The sequence below is a fragment of the Bufo gargarizans genome, chromosome 6 (genome assembly GCF_014858855.1).
Source record: "Bufo gargarizans isolate SCDJY-AF-19 chromosome 6, ASM1485885v1, whole genome shotgun sequence".
NCBI classification, from domain to species: Eukaryota; Metazoa; Chordata; class Amphibia; order Anura; family Bufonidae; genus Bufo; species Bufo gargarizans.
Genome location: NC_058085.1, coordinates 28,189,742 through 28,210,492, shown reverse-complemented (window position 1 = coordinate 28,210,492; position 20,751 = coordinate 28,189,742). Strand labels below are relative to the sequence as shown.

Genomic DNA, 20,751 nt, shown 5'->3' with positions numbered 1-20,751 from the left:
AGCTGAAACCCCACTATCACCTGCTGCTGCTCGCACAGTCTGGCCAGCATGTGCAAGGTGGAGTTCCACCTTGTGGGCATGTTGCATATGAGGTGGTGAGCAAGAAGGCCGAAGTTATGCTGCAGCGCTGACAGGCGAGCAGCAGCAGGGTGAGAACGCCGAAAGCGCGCACAGACGGCCCGCACTTTATGCAGCAGCTCTGACATATCGGGGTAATTTTTAAGGAACCTCTGCACATGCGCCAGGCAAGGGATGTGTGTGAAACCGGCTAGTCCCAGAGCTGCTACGTAATTTCGCCCATTATCGCACACCACCAGGCCGGGCTTGAGGCTGACTGGCACCAACCACTCATCGGTCGGTTGTTCAAGGCCCGTCCACAGCTCCTGCGTGGTGTGGGGTTTGTCCCCCAAACAGATACGTTTTAAAACTGCCTGCTGTCGTTTACCCCTGGCTGTGCTGAAGTTGGTGGTGAAGGTGTTACGCTGACCGGATGAGTTGCCGGTAGAGGATGAGGAAGCGGAGTAGGAGGAGGAAGCAACAGGAGGCAAACTGAAGCGCCCTGCAATCCTCGGTGGTGGAAAGACATGCGCCAAACTGCTATCCGCCTCCGGCCCAGCCGCCACTGCATTTACCCAGTGTCCTGTTATTGAGATATAACCTCCCTGACCGCGCATACTGGTCTGCGTATCCGTAGTTAGGTGGACCTTGCCACAGATGGCATTGCGCAGTGCTCACCTGATTTTATCCCACACTTGGTTGTGCAGGGAAGGGATGGCATGCCTGGAAAAGTAGTGGCGGCTGGGCACAACGTACTGTGGGACAGCCACCGCCATAAGGCTTTTAAAACTCTCCGTCCCTCTTCACCAGACGGAATGACAACATTTTAAAGGACAGTAAATTAGAAATTCTGGCATTCAGGGCCAGGGATCGCGGGTGGGTAGGGGGGTACTTCCTCTTCCGCTCCAGTGTTTGGGAGATGGAGAGCTGAACGCTTCCATGGGACATTGTGGAGATGCTTGGTGACCCAGGTGTTGGTGTTGCTGGCAGATCCTCTGTTTGTGAGGTGCCAGGTGGCACTGTCACTCCAGAGGTGGCTGAAGAGGCCGAGACTGCAGCAGAAGAGGAAGCAGGAGGAGCCAGAGACCTTTCTTGGTTTTTGAGGTGTCTACTCCACTGTAGCTTGTGCTTTGAGCTTAGATGCCGGGTCATGCTGATTGTGCTCAGGTTGAGAACGTTTATGCCTTGCTTCAGGCTCTGATTACACAGCATGCAAACCACTCGTGTCTTGTCGTCAGCACATTGTCTGAAGAACTGCCACGCCAGGGAACTCCTTGGAGCTGGCTTTGGTGTGCTCGGTCCCTTGCTGCGGTGGGCAGTAGCAGGCGTACTGTCTAGGGGACGGCCGCTCCGCTTTTGCACCCTGCTCCCTCTTCTGCTGTGCTGGTGGCTCTGTGTGACCACCGCCTCTTCCTCCGAACTACACAGGTCACTCGCATGACCTTGATTCCATGTGGGGTCGAGGACCTCATCATCCTCCACATCATCTTCCACCCAGTCTTCACCCCTGCCCTCCTTGTCTGTCTGCACACTTTCTAAAAAGCCATAGCAGTTGTCACCTGTATTTCGTCATCATCCGAGACGTGCTGCGGTGGTCCTCCCATGTACTCATCTTGAAAAATAAGTGGTTGGGCATCGGTGCACTCAATCTCTTCCACTTCTGGGGCAGGGCTGGGTGGATGGCCCTGGGAAACCCTGCTGACAGAGTCATCAAAAAGCAGAAGAGACTGCTGCAGGACTTGGGGCTCAGACTGCTTGGCTGATTTTCAAGAGGGTGAGGTGAAAGACTGATGGACATCGGCTGCAGGTGCCAACTGTGGTCTTTCAGCAGGAGACTGGGTGGGAGACAATGTGAAGGAACTGGAGGCACTGTCAGCAACCCAATCTACTATCGCCTGTACTTGTTCAGGCCTCACCATTCGTAGAGCTGCATTAGGCCCGACCAAATACGGCTGCAGGTTCTGTCGCCTACTCGCACCTGAGGAAGGTGTTTCACTTGTGCGTGTAGCTGGCACAGATCGACCACGTCCTCTCCCTGCAACAGGAGCTCCACCAGCAGCACCACTACCAGGGCCACCTCCTTTATTTGACGCTGTCCTCATATTTCTCAAATTTAGGATCTTGCCCAAAAAAATGTTTTTTATTATTATAACAGAATAGAAGAACAGTATCTAAAGGGTGTATCTCACAATGACAGATGCAGCAAAGGCTGCAAAATGTATTATTTTGCTTAAAAAGGGTGTTTTTTTTTATTTTTATAACAGAATATGACAGCAGTATATAACGCTTGAATTTCACACGTACAGATGCAGCAAGGGCTGTAAAATTGAGTATTTTGCCCAAAAAGGGTGTTTTTTAAAACCCAGAAAATTATTGCTGTATTTCTAGCTTAAATTGCACACTGACTAATGCTGCAAAGGCCACAGATGTAGGGTCTTTCCAAAAATGGGTGATTTTTTTTAAACCCAGAATATAATTGCAGTAGTTCAAGCTTCTATTTGACTGTCACAAAGGCACGTATGCTGTGCTGTTGCACAGAACTTGCATAATATGTCCGCCGCCGCCCACCTAACTAACAGACGGATAAAAGTTCTTTTTCTGTGTCACCGGGCTCAGGGCAGGGTAAAAAGATTGTGCACTGCACCCACAAAACAAAATCTAGGTAGATCTCTGAGTTAACAAGTACTTCTGATTAGATTTGTTGCGATACCAAATTTTTTGATTCGGTTTCGATACCATAAAAAAGTATTGCGATGCTCGATACCACGCGAAAAAATAAACCAAAAAAGCCACGTGCATTCCGCATTTAAAAAAATTAGGAATTGCACAGTTTTTATTTATTTTCTCTGTTCCGGCGTTCAACGCATAGATTTTTTTTTTATATATTTTAATAGTTTGGACTTTTCTGACGTGGCGATATGTATTATTTTTATTTATATTTTATATGTGAAATTGGGAAAGGGGGTGATTCATACTTAATATTTTGGTGTTTTTTTTAAAATAACTACCGTATTTCCCCCCTTAGGGGCCAGAACCTGGGATTTTTTTCATCCCTTGTCCTATTCAGCCTGATAGATCTCCATCAGGGTGAATAGGACCTCACACTGTCTCTGCTGCTCTGTGCTCTGTGCACACAGCATCAGGGATGTTACCGTGGCAGCCAGGGCTTCAGTAGCGTCCTGGCTGCCATGGTAACTGATCGTAGCCCCAGGATTACACTGCTGGGCCTCCGATCAGAAGCTGCCACTGCCACCAATGAGGGGGAGGGGAGAGGACCCTGTGGCCACTGCCACCAATGATTTTATACTGAGGGGAGGGGGCACTGGGCCAATGATTTTAATGGGGTGGGGGGTGTTGAGGGGGGGGGGGGACGCACTGCCCCACCAATGATAATTACCCCTTAATACAGGAGGCGGGTACTGGTAGCAGATCAGCGGCAGTTAACCCCTCAGGTGCCGCACCTGAGGGGTTAACTGCTGCTGATCGCAGCTCCCTGTCAGATGCAGGGTGCCGGCAATGCGATTCTGCTGCCGGCACCTGCCTCCTGTATTATGTGTTCAATACTTCTTTATATGAGTCCAGACTAAGTATTAGGCTACACAGAGCGGCACCCAGCGATGTCCCAGCACTTAACATTATTCCTGGGCGCCTCTCCGTTCGCCCGCTGTGCCCCATTACTGTCTCCTCTCCTGCTCCATATGCCAATTACTATCGGAGCAATGGGGAGGATACAGCAGCTTCTCTAGTGGGCGTTCCTTCTCCCCTGGCTGTAGCGCTATCCAATCGCAGCGCAGGGAGAAGAAACGCCCACTAGAGAAGCTGATGTCTCCTCCTTATTGCTCCAATGGTAATTGGCATATGGAGCAGGAGAGGAGACAGTAATGGGGGCACAGCGGGCGAATGGATCAGTGCCAAGGAATAATAGTATGTGCTGGGACATCGCTGGGCGCCGTTCTGTGTAGGAAAAGTCCTATCATTGGTGGCGCAGTGCGCCCGCCCCTTCTCCACCCCTCTCTACGTTCACTGGTGGCAGCGGCAGCAGCAGCACGGGGAAAGTGAGACACTGCTTCCTTCTCCCCTGTGCTGCTGAGAGAACATGAGCGCGCCGACAGCAGTGCGCTCATGATCTGTGATACTAGACTGCGCAGAAAAAGAAAAATGGAAAACGGTATTGTATCGATATCAGGAGAAAAGTATCCATTGGGTATCGAAATTTCGATACCCGCAACAACCCTACTTCTGATTAAAGATTCTGTCCTATTCTCTCCCTCACAGCAGCAGCATCCTATCCCTACACTAATCAGAGCAGAGTAATGTGCAGCGCTACGTGACTCCAGCTTATATAGAGGCTGGGTCACATACTGCACTGGCCAATCACAGCCATGCCATTAGTAGGCATGGCTGTGATGGCTTAAAAGGGCACACGAGTTAAACGCTTGTTGATTGGCCTTTCAAAAAGCGCCATTAAGTCACTGAGCCCAAACCCGAACTTTTACTGAAATGTTCGGGTCCGTGGCCCGTGGTCCAAAAATCCTAAAGTTCGGTAAGGAATCCGAACTTTAGAGTTCAGGTTCGCTCAACCCTACCTTTAAAGGGGTTATCCCACCTTCTAATTTCATCGCAGCGTCTCCTGTTCGCTCTGTACTAACGCCTATTTCCTGGGGCGTTGTCCTTTCTATTGATGGGCAGCTCATGAGCGCTCTGCTGATCAGTTGACTCTGCCTCCCTTACTTGCGTGCGTGCTCCCGTTATAGCCGAACTTCATTCTGGGAGACGCCGCAGTGCTTTCTCTACCCTCTTACGTCCTGCATTCCGTGGCTCTGTTTCAGAAGTAGCACAAGGGAATGAAGAACCGCTCATGCGCGGCCGGCGGCGTGCGCGTTCATGGAAGAAATGCAGCCACACACTGGAAGTTGGTTTCGCTCGCCGCGCATGCGCGGCCATTGCATTCGGCCGGCGAAAGGTGGCTGTCACTAAGGGAGGACACAGTACAACAATGAGGTAAAAGGGGGAGGTTTTTAGTGAGAAGGGTAGGAATTGGCTTAAACATTATTTTTAGGAAAATGATCATTGTCGCAGCGTGGACAAATTAAACTATGATCCTTTTGATGGGATAACCCCTTTAATCAATATTTTGTGGAAGCATGTATATAAAAACCCCTTAATCAGTATTTTGTGGAAGCAGGTATATAGAACCCCTTAATCAATATTTGGTGGAAACAGATATATCACACCCCTCAATCAGTATTTTGTGGAAGCAGATATATAAAAACCCCTTAATCGGTATTTTGCAGAAGCAGGTATATTGCACCCCTCAATCAGTATTTTATGGAAGTAGGTATATAGAACCCCTTAATCAATATTCGGTGGAGGCAGTTATATCGCACCCCTCAATTGGTATTTTGTAGAAGCAGGTATATCAAACCCCTTAATCAGTATTTTGTGGAAGCAGGTGTATCGCAGGCCTTAATCAGTATTTGGTGGAAGCAGATATATCAATCAGGGTGGGCAAATGGGCCCACATTTAGACCAAAAAGTTATATTTTGGTCTCATCTGACCACATGACTTTCTCCCATGCCTCCTCTGGAGCAGTCAGATGGTCATTGGCAAACTTCAGACGGGTCTGGACATGTGATGACTAGAGCAGGGGAACCTTCTGTGCAATGCATGATTTGAAACCATGACGGCGCAGTGCTCTACCAACAGTGACCTTTGAAACTGTGGTCCCAGCTCTCTTCATGTCATTGACCAGCTCCTCCCTTGTAGTTCTGGGCTGATTCCTCACCTTTCTTATCATCGAGGTGAAATCTCGCATGGAGCCCCAGTCCGAGAGAGACTGACAGTCGTCTTTAGCCTCTTCCATTTTCTAACAATTGCTCCAACAGTTGATTTATTTTCACCAAGCTGTTTGGCAATTGCCCCTTAGGCCTTTCCAGCCTTGTGATTTTTTTTTTCTCCTTATTTTTTTTCTGTGAACTCCGAAGCTGAAAACAAACCTAGTGTGAAGTAAGGAAAAGTATAGTAATGGCAGGTTTTACAGAATTGAAACGCCCCCTGCTTCTGAGTGAATTGCATCTAGGTGTGCAGCTGAAACAGGGAATATGTCTGAAAAAGACATTAGGGAAGCCCCAAAAAGACCTGTTCATTCACAGTTATGATTGTACAGAGAAGCACATCGATTATACAAACTTTTCTATGATAACTCAGGTACATTTTTCAGGTGTTGTCCCATTAAAAATATTCTACATTTTTCAAACCAGAACCTGGATCTGAATACTTTCCTATTGGCATGTAATGAAAAATTTACAGTATCTTTTAAGCTCCACCTGCTGTTTGTTTAGGGGTGTTTGGATGGCCATTGTCCTTCACTTACTGTGCTGAATACTGAAAGGGACAGCGCAGGCGCGAGATTTCCACAGGAGACAGGGCCGGCAAGCGGAGACCAACGCTGCCTGGTCCTGTCAATCAAGTGTAGCAGGGCGTGGCCAGAATGGGAGAACGGAGCCTCTAGGAGCAGGAGCAATGCCCCCCCCCCCCTGCTCCTAGAGGCTCATTTGCATATTATAAAAGTTATTTTTTCTCAATAGCGGCGGCACGCAGTGAGATGGCACTAATATAGTTATGTTCAGCTGACATTAGTACATCACTAATGTCAGCCAGGTTAATAACCATTTTCCTGCTGACAGAAACCCTTTAAAGATAAATCTATTAAACTGCAACATCTGTGTGGTCGTGAGGAGCTCTAAAAAAATAAATCTTCCAACCCAACGTCTGTCTAGATAACAATAATAATCTTAATGTATCGCCACCATATTCCACAGCGTTTTACAATTACCTGGATAACATAGAACCTGTAGAATCCTCCACTGCTCCAGCACTGAGGCCCCTGTGGTCTCCTTCAGTCTGTTTACATCACTGTAACGACAATATTGCTCGGAGCTCCTATGGCAGTATGTATATAACCTGACCATTGAGGTCTATGATGGTCTATAGCGGTCTCATGCAGTTCATACTGGTATCACTAATGACGTCTTCTATTGGCTGTAGGGTCATGTGAAGATGTGACATACCATGAAACTGCCTTGACCTCACACATGTTTCAATCTATATAAAAAGAGAGAACACAACATCTACACTTTATTATCTCCTCCCATGTCTCCTCTTATCTCCAGTTATTGTATTTTACTTGGGATTTTATAGGATTTTCCATTGTCTATTCTTCTTTCCATTCAGGTTCCTACAATATAGGACCCGCTCAGTGGAGATCTTCTATATAAGATCCTTCTCCTGATTGACCTCACAAGAATGGACAGGGACAAGATGGCGGCGAGGATAATAAATCTCACCCTAGAGATCCTCTTCCGGCTTACTGGAGAGGTGAGAGATGCTGATGATGTCACATTACATCATCTTATCTATGTTACTAACAGATGGACATGACTGGAGAGGTGAGGGACTCTGGAGATGTATGGAGTGATATTTATTACTGTGTCTCTCCATAACCAGGACTACACAGTAGTGAAGAAGACCTCTAGTGAGCGCTGTCAGGCCCCTGTGTCTGAAGGATGGGGAAGAACCCTGAGCCCAATCACGGAGCCTCCACCTCACCCTCTGATACATGAAGAAATCAATAGAGAGAAGATCCTAGAACTCACCAGCAAGATGATTGAGCTGCTGACTGGAGAGGTGACACTGCTGGGAATGCTGGAACATTATATAAGAACGCTATACAGGGATCTGGGTGATGACTGTATCATTGTGTTGTCAGGTTCCTATAAGGTGTCAGGATGTCACCGTCTATTTCTCCATGGAGGAGTGGGAGTATGTAAAAGGACACAAAGATCAGTACAAGGACATCATGATGGTGGATCACTGGCCTCTCACATCACCAGGTAATAGACATGACTAAATACACATGTCCTCATTATCTGTATGTGAGAAATTCATTCAGTCACTGGATGTCTTTCCTACTGTTGGAAATTTGCAACATAAACCTTTTGAAGCAACTTCTTCCTCAGAAGATTCTTTCGTTTAAGCCTCATTCACACGTCAGTGATTTCCATCAGTGATTGTGAGCCAAAACCAGGATTTGAGCCTCCACAGACATAAGTTATGTAACAGCGGCTGCTATGAGCCAATGTCCCCTTGCTTATCGCCGCAAGCTCCGTGTTCAGCGCTGATCTGCTGCCGGTGTTTCCCCATTCATCACTGCAGTCCTGGGCTCTGTCCTTACAGGCATTGTCTGTCCTGGGATCCGCTCCGCAGTTTCCTTCCAGCCCTAAGCACAGCATGGTTACAGCTTGTCGTCTGTAGCAGTTCCTTTAGCGCACGTCACTTCCTGTGATTTATGGGTTAGCTCATATGACCTTGCTGACCAATCCTAGCCCTCCTGCACATATATAAGTGGCTCAGCCCCCTTCCCAGGTGCCTGAGCGTCAAGGTCCTTGTGTCCTGCAAAGGTTGCTGATATCTCTGCTCATCTTCCTGTGTATCTGACCCACGCTTGTGTTGCTGGACTCCGCTACCTGTTTGATCCCTGCCAGCTTGCCTTGATTCTCCTGTTGCCAATCCGGATTGCCTAACCTATTCCTGTGCCGCCTGCCGAGACAAAATTGTTTGACTTTGCCTCTGCCTCATCATTTGGTCCTGCACTGTTGCTCATGGTTACAGCTTGGCCTGCTGACTACATCTGTACCTCTGGTACCTTGATCAGCTGCCTCGTGTGTCAATCCTTCTCATTAGGGGTACTGTAAATAATGAGGGGCTCACTTAGAGGAGGTAGGACACGTGGCACAGTGGTTTCATGACAAGGTATAGGGGAAAGATCTGTACCTGTTCTGTGTTTAGAGCCTCACCTGGTTTTGGCTCAAAATCTCTGCTGGAAATCACTGACCGAACACTGACGTGTGAATGAGGCCTTATTCAGAGATAAGAGCAGAAAGACAGCATTGAAGTCAATGTAAAATTTAGGCAGATTATGGCATAAGACGTAAATGGAAGTGAATTACAGCCGTGGTAAAAGGCAGCACTTTGTTATAAGTCCTGGACACCGTCCTTTATATCTCAGAGAACAAAGAAATAATTTAATATTTTAATTCAAGTTTTCTGCAGTGTGTCGCTGTACGTAGACTTCAATGTTTTACACACAGATTACCTCATTCCATCATCATTTCTATGTAACCATAGATCTACACAAGTTACACCGACAACAACTTCTAATTGGATAAAAGGTCCTTATCACGATCTCTTCTTGCATAAATAATTTGTTCCTGGGGCCTTCCAGGAACAAATGCAAGAAGAGATTGTGAAGGCCCCAGGAACAAATTATTTATGCAAGAAGAGATTGTGATAAGGACCTTTTATCCAATTAGAAGTTGTTATCGGTGTAATCCTCTCCAATTCAGGTACCAATCTCCATTTCTCTTTCCCAAGAGCCCCATGGTCCATAAAACCAAGATAGGCTCTTTGATTTATCACCGGTCCAACAGCAAGGATCGATAGTGATCATAAACATGAAAATGGTTAGTTTTAATAGACAAATACATTTATCTTGGCCAAGGCTTCCACTTCTAGTGCAGATATTTATTATCTGCTTTCTAAAGGTAACCATTCTATCATAACATTTTTGATTACTTAAAGGCCTCTTTTTTTCTTAGCAAAAGTAGTTAGTATTAAAAGTACTCAGTATTCACTTAAAAATGGTGATTAACTCTTTAGCTAAGCTCCTTTTTGAGGTGTAAACACAAGGGGGTCCTTTACTATGCTGAAATAATCCTAAATTAAGCGTATTTCAAGGGGCAGATGTTGGTGCAACAGTTAGTAGTGCCGCTATCTGCAACTTCGCTTTGCTCATGCCAGGTCTACAATTGTGGGTGTAGCATGGACGGCGGAACCCCCGCCTGCTTAGGGCTTTAAGACCAGCATTTAAAACACCGGTCTTAATAAATGTGCCTCAAGATGTATACCTAAGACAAGATGGCTGACCATCCAATCTAATCCTGATTCTGAAACACCTACAGTTAAGGAAGAGAGAACAACACCCAAGAGATGTCCCAGTCCACATCTTCCACAGGATAATTCAGAAGAACATCACTATGTCCCACAGGATGATCAGGTAGATGGATATAAGGATATCATGATGGATGATCACCGGCCCCTCATATCACCAGGTAGTAGACATGACTAAATACACACGTCCTCTCATTATCTGTATGTAAGAAATGAATTCAGTCACCGGATGTGTTTCCTACAGTTAAGGAAGAGATAAGAACACCAGAGAGATGTCCCAGTCCTCTTCTTCTACAGGATGGTTCAGAAGAATCTCACAATGTCCCACAGGATGATCAGGTAGATAGAGATAAGATCTCATGAAATGTCACCTCTGATCTGTAGAAGACTGTGAAGGTCGTGTTCAGTCTTGTTTTATCCTTCAGTATTACATGATTTATCCTTGTATTAATGAGAAAGATGGAGATGGCAGGATTACAGCTGACCATAGACGTTACATGTTGTCAGGATCTTCTCACTATTTTCTCCCTGTAGAGACTTTTTAGACGGCCTTCTCTGTCAACTGCTGCAGATCTTTTGTGGTTGCACAAGGCCGGGCCAATGCTCTACTACAAATGGTCAACCAAAGTTGTGCTCAGATTGTCAGCTTGAACAACATCGGCAGATAAATTCATCATTATCTTCAAAGGTTTTGTAGTCTAGGCTGCAGTCTCCTTGACATAAGAATGGCAGTACCAAGATCATACCACGGATTATATTCTAGCACAGGTAGATGCAAGTCATCCTTCTTACTCGCATGGAGTATAAAATAATATTCCGGGGTTGTGCCCTAGTGCAAGAGCTCAGCTTGGGACCCTTCCCTCAGTGCTTTGTGGCCAGGGGCAGGGAAGCACATAGCCTTCGTGCTGTCTGAGGCGAAAATTGAAACTGTATTCCCTGCTCCATGCCAAATTCTTGACCTTACCCCTTCCAGCCAGAGATGTAACTTGACCTGCATGAACTTTGTATAGTACCGGTGTCTTCTTATGTGGCTCCAGGGTCTTTGGGCCCCTCAGGCTCCTAGGCCCAGTAGGGGTGGGGAACCTTTTTGCTGCCGAGGGCCATTTGGATATTTGTAACATCGTTCGGGGGCCAAACAAAATTCTAAACTTAAAATGTTTTTACGGCTATATTTGGTCAAAGATATGTGACTTAGGGGTAAGTTACAGAAATTGCGCTTCAATAAAAAAAATCTAGAGCGCTTTATTTTTTCAGCACAAAATGGCGCCTGCGCTATGTATCACAAATAGTACAGACGCCATTTTGACCACATATAGCAGTGTAATTTTTAAGTTGAGAATGTTATATATTTAGTTCTTATTTTGCATTAATGGCAGCCAAGCTAAACCCAGAGGGGTTGAAAGAAGGGTTCGTCCAGCTTTCACTCTCCCTGCCACTGTCCCTGCCTCTTTATACGCAATTGTCCCTGCCTTTGTCCCTTTCTCAGCCTCAGATCTGCCCCCCACCTCCATCAGCCTCAAATCACCCTCCTATCAGACCCCCCTAGCCTACATCAGCCTCAGATCAGACCCTCCCCAACCTCAGATCAGACCCCTATCAGACCCTCCCGAGCATCTGATCAGAACCTCATCAGACCGCCCCAGCCTCAGATCAGACCCCCAATAGGACCCCCAGCCTCAGTGCACAGCGTCAGGTCATAGTGCACATCTACATGCTCTACGTCCTGGAACTGTACGTGTCAGGACACAGCTTGGGGCCGGAAGATGATCAGGGAAGGTGAGTACAGCTAGCAATGTGCTTTTCTCACCTTCCTGTGCCTCCCACATGCTATAGACCGCTTCCATAATGGAAGCGGTCATTATCATTTTCACAATATGTACTGGCAGGGGCCAGGGGCTGCATAGGGCCAGAGGTTCCCCACCCCTGTCTTACAGCTACTCCCCTGATAATATTGGAAGTTGATTATTGGAAAAGCTATATAGGGTTATTTTCATCAGCACAATTTTCTAGCTGCTCAGATGCATCCATCCATTTTGAACCTTTGATTATGGACACCTGGTCATGTGATCTCTAGTCTGACCTCCAGTCTGAGGCTTGCGGTCTCTCTCCTGTGTGGCCGACATCCTGTGATCTACAAGATTACAGCATCATTTATCAGATCCCTCTGGAGAGCTCCCTCCCCACCAGCTACTCCTCCTTGTCTTCTGTATGTCCCTAAACATATCATGCTGCTGAAGATCTCATCTCTACATTATCCATTACACTAGAAGAGCAAAGGTTTAGACTCTAAGGCTACGTCTACACGACGACATATGTCGCGCGACAATTTTTATAATGGCAGTCTATGGTGTCGCACTGCAACAAGCAACATGCTGCGACTGTGACGCAACAGTCGCAGAAAAGCCATTCGAGATGCATTTTTCTGCGACTGTTGCGTCGCAGTCGCAGCATGTTGCAGTGCGGCACCATAGACTGCCATTATAAAAATTGTCCGCCAACATTGGTGCAACAAAATGTTGCGCGACACATGTTGCAGTGTTGTTGTGCCCTACCTGTCGCACGACTTATTGTCGTCGTGTAGACGTAGCCTAAGGCCCCTTTCACACGGGTGAGAATTCCGTGTGGGTGCATTGCGTGAGGTGAACGCATTGCTCCCGCACTGAATCCGGACCCATTCACTTCTATGGGGCTGTGCACATAAGCGGTGATTTTCACACATCACTTGTGCGTTGAGTTAAAAACCGCAGCATGCTCTATATTGTGCGTTTATCACGCAGCGCAGGCCCCATAGAAGTGAATGGGGCTGCATGAAAATCGGAAGCATCCGCAAGCAAGTGCGGATGCGGTGCGATTTTCATGCATGCTTTTCAATACAAGATGTTGGCAGATTGACTTGGTCAATTAAAGAAAGTGACCCAGCATTTTGCTAAGAGAATCAGTCACTTATTTATGTTGCCCTTAGTTAGGACACAATAAAACTGGTGACAGGTTCCCTTTAAGGACCAGGCCATTTTTTGCAAATCTGACTAGTGTCACTTTAAGTGCTGATAACTTTAAGACGCTTTGACTTATCCAAGCCATTCTGAGATTGTTTTTTTCGTCACATATTGTACTTTATGACACTGGTAAAATGAAGTTAAAAAAAAATCATTTTTATTTATAAAAAATACCAAATTTACCAAAAATTTGTAAAAAATTGCTACTTTCCAAGTTTCAATTTCTTTACTTCTATAATACATAGTAATAGGGAGGCGCATGCGCGAGGCTTGCATGGCGGACGTGTTCCCCTGAGCTCCGCTCCTAGCGCCGAACTTCACCCTCATTTAGCGCTGATTCGTCGGCTCCACGGGCCCGTTTCTTCATGCAAGGGACCCCTATGATGACCCGCAACAAGGGAAGGACAAAATCGATGGGAACACCCGCGCCTTCTCAGACCCTGCCGGAGCTCTTCAGGAACTCAGGCCGCAGCAATATGGCGGACCCGGCCACTGCTCCCAGGAGCCCTGCGTCCTCAGAGGCCAGCATTGCCTCACAGCCCTCGGACATACAGGATCCAGGTCAGGCTGAACTCTATAAAAATATTGCTTCCCTATTCCGCTCAGAACTGTCCCAAGCGGTGGACGAGTTTTCCCGCCAGATTCACGACCTGGGCACCCGGGTCTCTGACTTGGAGACACGCACCGACGATCTGTCGGACGCTTTACATGCTGACAAAGCGGATATAATGTCTCAAGCTGCCCAGATTGCAGCATTGGAGCTCAAATTGGAGGACCTGGAGAATAGAACCAGGAGGGGCAACCTCCGGATCAAGGGCCTACCTGAAACCTTTACAGACCTCCAGGCCACTTTATCGGCGCTGTTCCAGGCCCTGCTGCCGCAAACAGAACCAACGAGGCTCCTGATGGATAGGGTTCACAGAGCCCTAGGGAGACCTCGCCCAGATGCCTCACCGAGGGATGTTATCCTGAAATTTCATCATCCAGGTACTCGGGATCTAATTTTGGCGGCTGCCCGCAACCTCACTGAACTTCCCGGTGTACCCTCATCAGTGCATCTGTATGCCGACCTGGCTCCCTCCACTCTCCGCAGACGAAGGGATATGAGACCGGTGACCTCGGCCTTGCAAATCGCCCAGGTGCGGTACAAATGGGGATTTCCTTTCTCCCTTTCATTCCGACTGAACTCCCGGGATCATACGATCCACACACCCAAAGAGGGAACCGAGATCCTCAGGAAGGCGGGGATCCCATGCGACCATGATCCAGCTCCAGAAGCCGCCTCAGAACCGCATCGTCCAGCCAGGATCTGGACGAAGGTGCCCTCATCATCGCGGAAACCTACTTCCTCACCTCCGGTTTAGGCCTGGGACTTCTGCTCCTGTTCATTCTAACCTGCTGTGACGTTCAGGCTGTCATTACTTTCCCAACGAATCCAACCCTTACCTTTTTCCCATCCCTAATGTTGCGGGACACTATCCTTCTTTTATAGTCCCTTCAGTATGGGCTGATATTTTCCCGAACATTAACATCTAGCTGGGACTCGGCGTGAAGGACTGTCATGTTTGACCCCATGTTTGGGTTCTCTGGGCTGGGTTGGGAGGCTTTGTCCTCACCCCGCTTAGCAGCACCCACCTATTTTTCTCAAGCCTGTTTAGGCTTAATTCCATATTGTTTTATATGTTTGCAGTTTCTTTTAACCTTTTATTCTTTTTCCTTTCTTTTTTGTTGTTTTATTGTCTGTGTCAGGGGAGAAGATCGGGCTGCTTTGGTGTTCAGGTGGCGGTTAGAGGTGGCGCTCCTGTGGCGGATCACTCAGGCTTGCCTAGCCTTCCCTACATCCTCCTTATTATCCTACCATGTGTAAGTTGCTTTCACACAATGTGAGGGGATTTAACTCTCCCAGAAAACGTAAGTCGGCCTTTTCTACTTATATCAAACATGCACCTGATGTGATCTGCCTGCAGGAGTCCCACTTCACGCCCACCTCTCATCCTAAATACTTCCATCCACACTATTCGCGTTTCTACTCATCTACTTATGTCTCGAAAAGTAGGGGGGCTATTATACTATTGCGTAACTCTTTCCCCTTTACTCTACAGAGTTCAATGGTTGATCCCAATGGCAGATATGTCATTCTCCTAGGCACGTATAGGGAAGAGACCCTGTGTATTGTAAACGTGTATGCACCTACTGAGGACCCTATTCCCTTTTTTGCCTCTATGCACTCCATTATTGCGCCCCTTACGTACCACAAGATACTGTGGTGTGGTGACTTTAATTTTGTGCCCAACCCTGTTCTCGACAGATCCGCCCCCCCGGCCCAACCGCGCCCTTTATCCCATAATGTTAAAATTAAACATGTACTGGAATCCCTGTCTTTGGCGGATACCTGGAGGGAGCACAATGGCCCACAAAGGGGATATTCTTACTATTCTCCTTCCCATCAACTTTACACTCGGATAGATTTAATCCTAGTTTCCTCCTCTTGCCTACCCTCACTAGCTTATTCCAGACATATTGTATCCTCACTCTCGGATCACGACATGGTCATAGCCGATTTCACATTTACCGATAGCTCCAATACTCCTCTTGTCTGGCGCCTGAATGAGTCATTACTGACCCGTCCGGCTGTGTTTGATGCGCTATTGGATGAACTTAAACAGTTCTTTCAGTTGAATGACACACCGGATACTGATCCTATGAACCTGTGGTTGACCCACAAGGCCTTCATGCGGGGCAAGCTCATTCAGGTGGCGTCAAGACTTAAAAAGGACAGATCTTCAGCTCAAGTCACCCTAGAGTCTAGATTGGCTAAACTAGTGAGGGCTCATCAGCAAACCCCATCCCTTTACCTACTGAAGGAAATAAAGGACACCAAGTCCCAACTGAATACCCTACTTTCAAATAATACAGAAAAAGCACTTCGCTGGACTGCCTCCTACTATTACAAATATGCTAATAAACCTGATAAGATGTTGGCCCGCCAACTTAAAGCCACGCAGAGAATAAACCAAGTCTACCAAATCCGCACACGGACTGGTAGAACCACCACTCACCCGGACATCATTTATGACACCTTCCAATCTTTCTATAAGAAGCTATATTCCGAGCGCAATGGTGACCCCAGCAACAGGGTGGGTGACTTCCTTTCTCCCATTCCCCTTCCTAGGGTCTCTTCAGCTGCATTGGCGGAACTTAATAGTCCAATTACGGCGGAGGAGGTGACCTACTCAATCAAAGCCCTGAAACTGGGAAAAGCCCCAGGCCCGGATGGCTATACGGCGCTTTATTTTAAAAAATTTGCAGACCAATTAATACCTTTCATCACTAAATACTGTAACCATCTGTTACAGGGCTCCACACCCCCAGCCGAGTTCCTAGCGGCCAAGATAACGGTAATTCCCAAGCCAAACAAAGATCCCCTTCTACCTTCCAACTATAGGCCTATCTCACTCCTAAACTTAGATAACAAGTTGTTCACTTCCATTCTGGCGCGCAGACTTAACGGACTTCTCCCTGATCTGATTCACAAGGATCAGGTTGGTTTCATCCCCAGCAGGGAAGCTCCAGATAATATTAGGAAGGTTTTGGGTCTGGTGCATGAGGCGAACAGGACTGTGACCCCAGTGGCTTTGTTAGCACTGGATATAGAGAAGGCCTTTGATACAGTTTCTTGGACCTATCTCTGGCAGACTCTCTCTCATTTTAACATCAGGGGACCCTTCCTTTCCGCCATTCAGGCACTATACTCTTCGCCTCGGGCCAGCCTCAAATTGCCTTCCTCGCGCCCATCCTCCATGCCAATTCTTAGGGGAACACGTCAGGGTTGCCCCCTTTCCCCAGCCCTCTTTGCCTTAGCTATGGAACCATTAGCGATTCAGATTAGATCTCATCCGGACATAAAAGGGATCTCGGTTGGGGGTGTGGACTATAAATTGAGCCTTTTTGCCGATGACCTTTTGTTAACACTCACCAACCCTGTCATCTCATTTCCATCCCTTCTGTCCGTACTCAAATCTTTCTCAGCTGCGTCTGGCCTACAAATCAATCAGTCCAAATCCGAACTTCTATTGAGTAATGTCTCCTCTCGGGACTCCGAGATACTTCGCAGCGGGTTCCCATTCCTTCATAACCAACATTTTCTCCCATATCTGGGCATATCGCTGACCAAAACGCTCGACACCCTATATAAACACAACTACCTCCCCATGTTTACGCGGGTGCGGAAGGACCTACAGTCGTGGGAATCCCTTCCAGTATCCTGGGTGGGTAAGATACATATAGTACGAATGGTAGTCCTCCCCCGGCTTCTATATCTGTTCCGCACTATCCCTATCCCAGTCCCAATGTCTGATCTAAGGGCTCTTCAGGCGGACATCCTTAAGTTTATTTGGGCCCATAAACGGGCTCGTATTTCTAAACTGGTCATGTGTCGCCACAAGGCTCATGGTGGCCTTTCAGTACCGGATTTAGCCCAATACTACAAGGCTGCCAGATTAGCGCAACTGTTCCTGACACACCTCTCTGCACAGGCTCAACCTATATGGGTTACCCTTGAGCAGTCGCTGTTTGGTCCGTTCTCCTGGAGAGCCCTTATTTGGACCGCATCCTCTCTGCCCTCTTCCCTCCGCTCCAGATCCCAGCTCTCCTACTATGCCTTGATCCTGTGGAGATCTATCAGGTTCAAACGCTCTCTCCAATCCAAACCGTCCCCCTTGGAATGTCTTTGGGGCAATCCTGCCTTCCCCCCAGGGCTTCATTCTAGGGCCTTTTCATGGTGGGTTGAAAAAAATTGTGCTCCCTCCGGGATTTCCTTGTGCGGGGCAAACTAGTAACCATGCCAGCTTTTCTTGAGAAATTCACCCCCCCGGCCTGTGAACAATTCAATGTCCGGAGAGTATTCTCCTTCCTCCACTCCCTGAAGACTGGTTCTCTCAAAATTGACTATGCTCCTTTTGAAAGGCTAATGGCCTTCTCCCTATATAAACAAGGCCTACTGTCCAGGATATATTCTATCCTCACTGCACCCCCAGAGGGCACCAAACTCCACTATATGTTGGAGTGGGAGGCGGATCTGTCGGAGGAATCGAGTGTATCCAGATGGCACCAGCGCTCCCAGACTTTGACTAGAGGGTCATGGCAGACTACTCTGGCGGAGACTTCCATTAAAATACTCCACCGGACATACCTTGTACCGGCCAAATTGCATCACTTCTACCCGAAGGTCCCCTCTGCCTGCTTTCGGGGGTGTGATGAGGAGGGCACGATGCTCCATATTTGGTGGACATGTCCCGTAGCTTCTAGGTTGTGGGGTCGCATCTGTGACTTACTATCAGCCTTACTGGGGCGCGCCCTCCTCCCCACACCCTCGGTCTTTTTACTTGGAGACAAACCGTCTAAATTAGCAAATGCTAAATTTAAACTGGCCCAGTTTATCCTGATGGCAGCTAGGATCCACATTGCTTCTCAGTGGCGATCCTTGTCATTGAGCTATCAAGCTGTGATTGATAGAATCAATAAGATCTATCAATCTGAAAGGCTGTCGGCAATCCGCTCAGACACATTTGCTTTCTTCGAAGGAGTCTGGGAGCCCTGGGCGTCCTCTCCCCACTCGACTGATCTTTCCCTCTATCATGAACTCTGATGGTGGCATCCTGGATTTGTTGTACCCTGAGTGATGGATGTGAGGTCTAACCCTCGACTTTCGGGTCGCCTCCTGTTAGCTAAATCATGCCCCCTGAAGCGGTATGTCTATTACCCCTGATCTTTTGATGTTTTTTTTTATTTTTTTTTATTTTTTTTAATTTTTGTCTTTTTATTTATGCTTAATTCTCTGTAAGTCTTTCTGTTCGTTATTTTATTTGTCTGGAGGGTCCAATTGATTGGGCTCTTTGCCTCTTATTTTATGCACATTGTAATGTGTATCTCATTTGTGTGAAAAAAACGTAATAAACACCATTGAAACATAATACATAGTAATACCTCCAAAAATAGTTATTACTTTACATTCCCCATATGTCTACTTCATGTTTGGATCATTTTGGGAATTATATTTTATTTTTTGGGGATGTTACAAGGTTTAGAAATTTTTCAGGTCTGAAGTCACTTTTCGAGGCTTACATAATAGAAACCACCCAAAAATGATCCCATTCTTTAAAATACACCCCTCAAGGTATTCAAAACTGATTTTACAAACTTTGTTAACCTTTTAGGTGTTCCACAAGAATTCATGGAAAATAGAGATACAATTTCAAAATTTCACTTTTTTGGCAGATTTTCCATTTTAATAATTTTTTTCCAGTTACAAAGCAAGGGTTAACAGCCAATCCAAACTCAATATTTATGGCCCTGATTCTGTAGTGTACAGAAACACCCCATATGTGGTCGTAAACCGCTGTACAAGCACACGGCGGAAGGAAAGGAATGCCATACGGTTTTTGGAAGGCAGATTTTGCTGGACAGTTTTTTTTTTTTACACCATGTCCCATTTGAAGCCCCCCTGATGCATCCCTAGAGTAGAAACTACCAAAAAAGTGGCCCCATTTTAGAAACTACGGGATAGGGTGGCAGTTTTGTTGGTACTAGTTTAGGGTACATATGATTTTAGGTTGCTCTATATTACACTTTTTGTGAGGCAAGATAACAAGAAATAGCTGTTTTGGCACCGTTTTTATTTTGTTATTTACAACATTCATCTGACAGGTTAGATCATTTTATTTATGTAAGTTTTACACAATGATTTCATTTTTGAAGCAAAAAAAATTCATCATGTTTTAGTGTTTCCATAGTCTGAGAGCCATCATTTTTTCAGTTTTTGGGCGATTACCTTGGGTAGGGTATTATTTTTGCGGGATGAAATGACTGTTTTATTGGCACTATTTTGGGGTGCTTGTGACTTTTTGATCGCTTGCTATTACACTTTTTGTGATGTAAGGTAAAAAAAATTGTTTATTTAGCACAGTTTTTATTTTAAATTGTTTACGGTGTTCATCTGAGGGGTTAGGTCATGTGATATTTTTATAGAGCCGGTCGATACGGATGCGGCGATACCTAATACGTATACTTTTTTTTTTTTTATTAATGTAAGTTTTTATATAGGTTTTTTTAATAAAGTTTTTTAACTTTATTTGGGGAAAATTACGTTTTTGTTTATTTTTACTTGAAACTTTTATTTTTTGGGGGGGAAAACTTTATTTTTTCAACTTTTTTTTTCACTTAATTTTTTGTCCCACTTTGGGACTTGAACTTTTGGGTGTATATTCCTTTACAATGCATTCCAATACTTCTGTATTGGAATGCATTGGTTGTATGAGTAATACTGTGTGTATTACTCATACAGCTTCCGGGGCCTGTGAGATCCAGGGGGCTGAATCTCACAGGCTCTTTACCGGAAGGCAGCGCAGATGCATCAGGATGGCATCGCACTGCCTTCCATGCCATTGATTCCCCCCCCACAGCCCCATGGGGACCCGATGGCACCGCCGCCCAACCACGTAAAAGCCGCAAACCACATGTCACGGGATTCCCCCGCACATTTAGCTGAGGTGCCTGCTCAATGATTTGAGCAGGCACCTTGTTCCAATCACTGCCCGCCGGGCGTCGGTAATCGGAACAACACATGACGCACCGGTACGTCATGTGTCCTTAAGGACTCGGGAAACATGCTGTTCCTAAAGGGTTAAATAA

General features: G+C 46.5%; 1 protein-coding gene across 1 annotated transcript in view; it reads left to right on the top strand.

Moving 5' to 3' along the window:
• The first annotated feature begins 15,608 nt into the window (after positions 1–15,608).
• LOC122941910 (zinc finger protein 3 homolog) overlaps positions 15,609–20,751 on the top strand; it is a 41,020-nt gene continuing 35,877 nt past the window's right edge. Inside the window, exon 1 of the mRNA XM_044299408.1 lies at positions 15,609–16,460. Coding sequence (XP_044155343.1) covers positions 15,609–16,460 — 852 coding nt within the window. The remainder of the gene's footprint in view (positions 16,461–20,751) is intronic.